Source organism: Micromesistius poutassou, assembly GCF_964030765.1.
Source record: "Micromesistius poutassou genome assembly, chromosome: 6".
NCBI classification, from domain to species: Eukaryota; Metazoa; Chordata; class Actinopteri; order Gadiformes; family Gadidae; genus Micromesistius; species Micromesistius poutassou.
The window spans coordinates 7,423,304-7,425,803 of record NC_140276.1 but is presented as its reverse complement, the minus strand read 5'-3'; the positions used below and the strand labels follow the sequence as shown (position 1 = coordinate 7,425,803).

General features: G+C 61.1%; 1 protein-coding gene across 1 annotated transcript in view; it reads right to left on the bottom strand.

Annotated features, from left to right (window-relative positions):
- The window catches only part of LOC311344797 (connector enhancer of kinase suppressor of ras 2), a gene marked incomplete at both ends in the record, with an annotated part of 53,224 nt that overhangs the window by 679 nt on the left and 50,045 nt on the right, over positions 1-2,500 (bottom strand). Inside the window, 2 exons of the mRNA XM_084469137.1 lie at positions 205-494; positions 1,272-2,139. Of these exons, the coding sequence (XP_084325263.1) occupies positions 205-494; positions 1,272-2,139 (1,158 nt within the window). The remainder of the gene's footprint in view (positions 1-204; positions 495-1,271; positions 2,140-2,500) is intronic.

Below are 2,500 nucleotides of genomic sequence, written 5' to 3'. Positions count from 1 at the left end.
AGAAGAAGAAGAAGGAGGAGAAGATGAAGAAAAAAAAAGTAGGAATGCTTTAACTCACAGAAGATTTCGGCGTGTTTTGCTTCTCTTTCTTTTTCAATAACAACACTACAACGAATAAAGTAACGACGGTACTCTCTCCCTCCCTCTCTCTCTCTCTCTCTCTCAGTGGCTGTGCTGCGGCGGCGCGTGCGCCGGGTCCGGTACCTTCAGAGTGCTCCGGAGGGCGCGCACCCTGTGCAGCCTCTCGTTGAGCAGGGGGTCCCGCGTCCGCTGGGTGAAGCAGCGCCGCAGCTCCTGCCGGCTGCAGGGCCGGGGGTCGCCCATGGCCGTGATGTTGGCCTGCTCCAGGGCGCGGTACAGCTGCTCCAGCCCGTCCATGGGCACGGCGGGCCCCTCCGGCCCCTCGCGGCCGCCCTCGCGGCCCTCCGAGACCCGCCGCTCCCTGCCTTCCGACACCCGCCTCTCGCGGCCCTCGCCCCTCATCTCCCACAGCTCTGCGCCCGCCCCCCCGGGAGGGCGAAGGAGGTGGAAAAAGAAAAGAGAGAAGTGGGTTACTTTGCTGCGTTTCCTCATCACTGCTGGTGCAACACAGGTCCACTTTAAGAGGAGCGTGGTGAAGTCCTTTGGCTGTTTGTGGCCCTTATTTCCCTGCCGTCACAGGGCTTGTTCCGCTCTCTTAACTAGGGCGGTCTACAAACCTGTTTCCACTTCAGGCCTGAACACATATAAACAAGGGGCTAGGGGACGAGGTGTCTGAGATGTAGGACACTTGAAATGTGTCAGTGTGGCGACGTAGATTAACTCGTGAGGAAAGATCACGCGCTGCTATATAATAAGAGTTTAGTACATGCTACACGTGAACCTCCTGAAAGATGTGCGCAATTTGGTTGGTTCGCTAGCTCGGGATATTGGGCGATGTCCCGTGATTGAGATCTCAAACTCGGGGATATTGTTTGAGCGAGCGTGACGGTCGTCTCGTCACGCTAATAAAAACAAATGAACCGCTAATAAAGACGAATAAATCCCGGCGAAAAGTGTTATCTTGTTTATTGTTAGAGTGTTCACGTGTAGTATATACGAAAACAATTATGCAATAATTGTTAAATAGAGTGTATTTAACAGGGGGAAACGGGGTGAAACGCTTCAGCCACAAGCTAAACTCCTGATCCAGCCACAAAGTCAATAAACGTTTGGGTGCAGACGGGGCGTGGTCGGGGGGGGGGCGGGGCCGGGGGGGGGGGCGTGGCCAGGGGCCCGTGGCCGCTCCTCACCTTCGTCCTCGGGCTGGTGGAGCTCGGCGGGGTGCTCCTCCGCCTCCTCGTCCTCGCTCCGCTCCTCCATGCGGGCGGGGGTGTGCAGGGGCTTGCCCGGCCGCGGGTCCCTGTTCCGGGGCAGGCTCTGGCTGCGCTGCTTGTGCGAGCGCCGGTGCGTGTGCGCGTGCGTGTGCGGCCCCCGCTCCAGCGGGAAGGGCCCGTCCCTCTCGCGGTCCCGCTCGGCGGCGTGGTGCCTCCGCACGGGCAGCGTGGCCTGCCGGCGCCGCTCGGGGGACATGCTGTGCCTCCCCAGCCCGCCGTACGGGCCCATGTCCCCGGACATGCCCCCGACGCCGCCCAGCCCCATGATGCTGCCTCCGTAGCCCCCCTCGCCACCGCCGCCGCCACCGCCGCCGCCGCCGCCGTCCCCGGGGCCCGTCTGCAGGAAGTGCAGCCCAGAGCTGGTCAGGGGTGTCTCGATGAGGTCCTGCCAGGAGCGGCGCTCCCGGTGCGTGGAGCGGCACCCGGAGGAGTGGGTGCTGGTGCTTCCCGTGCCCATGCCGCCGCCGCCGCCGCCACCGCCGCCGCCCATGCTGTCGCCCCGCTGCTCCTCCGCCGAGGAGTGGGAGTGCGTGGACTCGCTGGAGAAGTGGCGGCCGTGCTTGGGCTCCGGGAAGGGGCTGGAGGAGTTGACCTGCAGGGGGAGAGGGGACGCGGAGAGAGACACCATCTGAGGGGGGACGGGGGAGACGGACGAGAGCATCTGTGGGGGGACGGGGGAGGTGGAGGCGCTCATGGAGTGGGGGAGCGGTGAGGGCGTGGAGCGCAGCAGGCTGACGGAGCTGAGGGAGCGGGGCAGCTGGTCGTAGCTGTGGAGGAGGTGGGTCTGCTGGGTGGGGTGGGGTGGGGTGGGTGGGGGGGAGGAGGGGGTGAGAGAAGGGTGAGCCACAGGTGAAGGAGGTCAAGGCAGTGTGGATGGAAGGAGCCAGAGGATAAGGAGAAGAGGAGAGGAGACGAGTCAAAGAGGAGGGGAGGATAAAGGGGCGACAGTGAGAAAGCAGTGAGATGACCGATGAGTCATAATGGCCGCTTCCAGACAAATGGAATGGCATGGCTGCGTCCGTGATCTGGACCGTTCTAGAAGGAAATACACTCTCTTTCTGAAAGAAATAGAAATATCATTTATATATGTATAAATATAATATATATAAATATTTGCCAAATAAAAATAATGCTATACTTTCTTC